General features: G+C 38.5%; 1 protein-coding gene across 1 annotated transcript in view; it reads right to left on the bottom strand.

The window, feature by feature from the left end:
• The window catches only part of CBG17467, a gene marked incomplete at both ends in the record, with an annotated part of 8,219 nt that overhangs the window by 1,887 nt on the left and 5,227 nt on the right, over positions 1-1,105 (bottom strand). The window contains 2 exons of the mRNA XM_045243567.1: positions 444-683; positions 734-817. Of these exons, the coding sequence (XP_045096213.1) occupies positions 444-683; positions 734-817 (324 nt within the window). The remainder of the gene's footprint in view (positions 1-443; positions 684-733; positions 818-1,105) is intronic.

The raw sequence follows: 1,105 nt of genomic DNA, 5'->3' as shown, positions 1-1,105 counted from the left end.
AATCCTTATTTTTAAAAATTCCACCATTTTTCGATAGTTCCGAGTACTCCTGGACCTGCCAGTATTCGAAAAGTGGTTTTGGGTGCATTTCTGTGCATTTTACGTGTTTAAATCGAGTTCACCGCCCCCAAATTACTCTAGCTCCAACTTTCAGCTCTCTAGCTCACCATCGGTGTTTGCGTACTTTCGAAGCTACAGTAATCCGAAAACCACGAAAATCTTCAAAATCGAGCTAGAGACGTCTAGTTTTTGGTGTCTAGAGTGGATTTTTGCGAGGAATTCGAATTTGATCTTGTTTTGCAGTTTTTTTGATCTAATAAAAATTTTCTAAAAAATCAGAAATTCGAACATTGCATTTTTATATAAATCTACATAATTTGTATGCACATTTTAATGATAAACTTCTCTAATTCTCTCAAATTCCAACACTATTTCTGTCTTACATGTAGACTCAATGGATACTCATCAGCCATCCAAAGTGTCGCCTTGAACCCGTTCGATCTCTTCACGACTTCTCTCAATTTTCCAATATCACATCCCGGCTCAAATTCAAAATTCGCATCCAAATATTGGTCAGCCGTCAGCCCTTCGGCGAACAAATCCCTTCTCGTATTTTCATCGCTCTTATTCGTCGACATCATTTTCTTAAAACTCGCGACTGCTTTCGATTCCGATGCTTCTTCCTGTTTGAAATGAGGATACTGTGTAAATAATAGTATAGAGGGGATGGTACCTGAGCAAGACGCTCTCGAGCTTCCGCGCTCAGATGATCGTAACGCCGTTTTGTGACCAGGTGAACGTTTGAGGCGTTGAGAACCTGGAAATTTGAATTTTTGGGATTTCGAACATTTTTAGGTGTTTCAAACTGCCCAAAAATGCCGAAAAACTAGGTCAAAAATGACTCAAAAATTAATAAATTCCGAAAATTAGCTAAAATCACTTTTTCAGCCGTATACCGCACGGTGTTTCAAACCAACGGGTCAAAAATCGCGCCCCAGATAACTTTTAGGCCAGAAGAAATTTAATAATATAAAAGTTGACGTGGATTTGACCTATATATTTTTAATCAACGCATTGCAACTCGCGATTTTTCGCAACAACGTTT

The sequence above is a fragment of the Caenorhabditis briggsae genome, assembly GCF_000004555.2.
Source record: "Caenorhabditis briggsae complete genome, chrIII, whole genome shotgun sequence".
Lineage (NCBI taxonomy): Eukaryota > Metazoa > Nematoda > Chromadorea > Rhabditida > Rhabditidae > Caenorhabditis > Caenorhabditis briggsae.
This window is presented reverse-complemented; position numbering and strand designations above follow the sequence as displayed.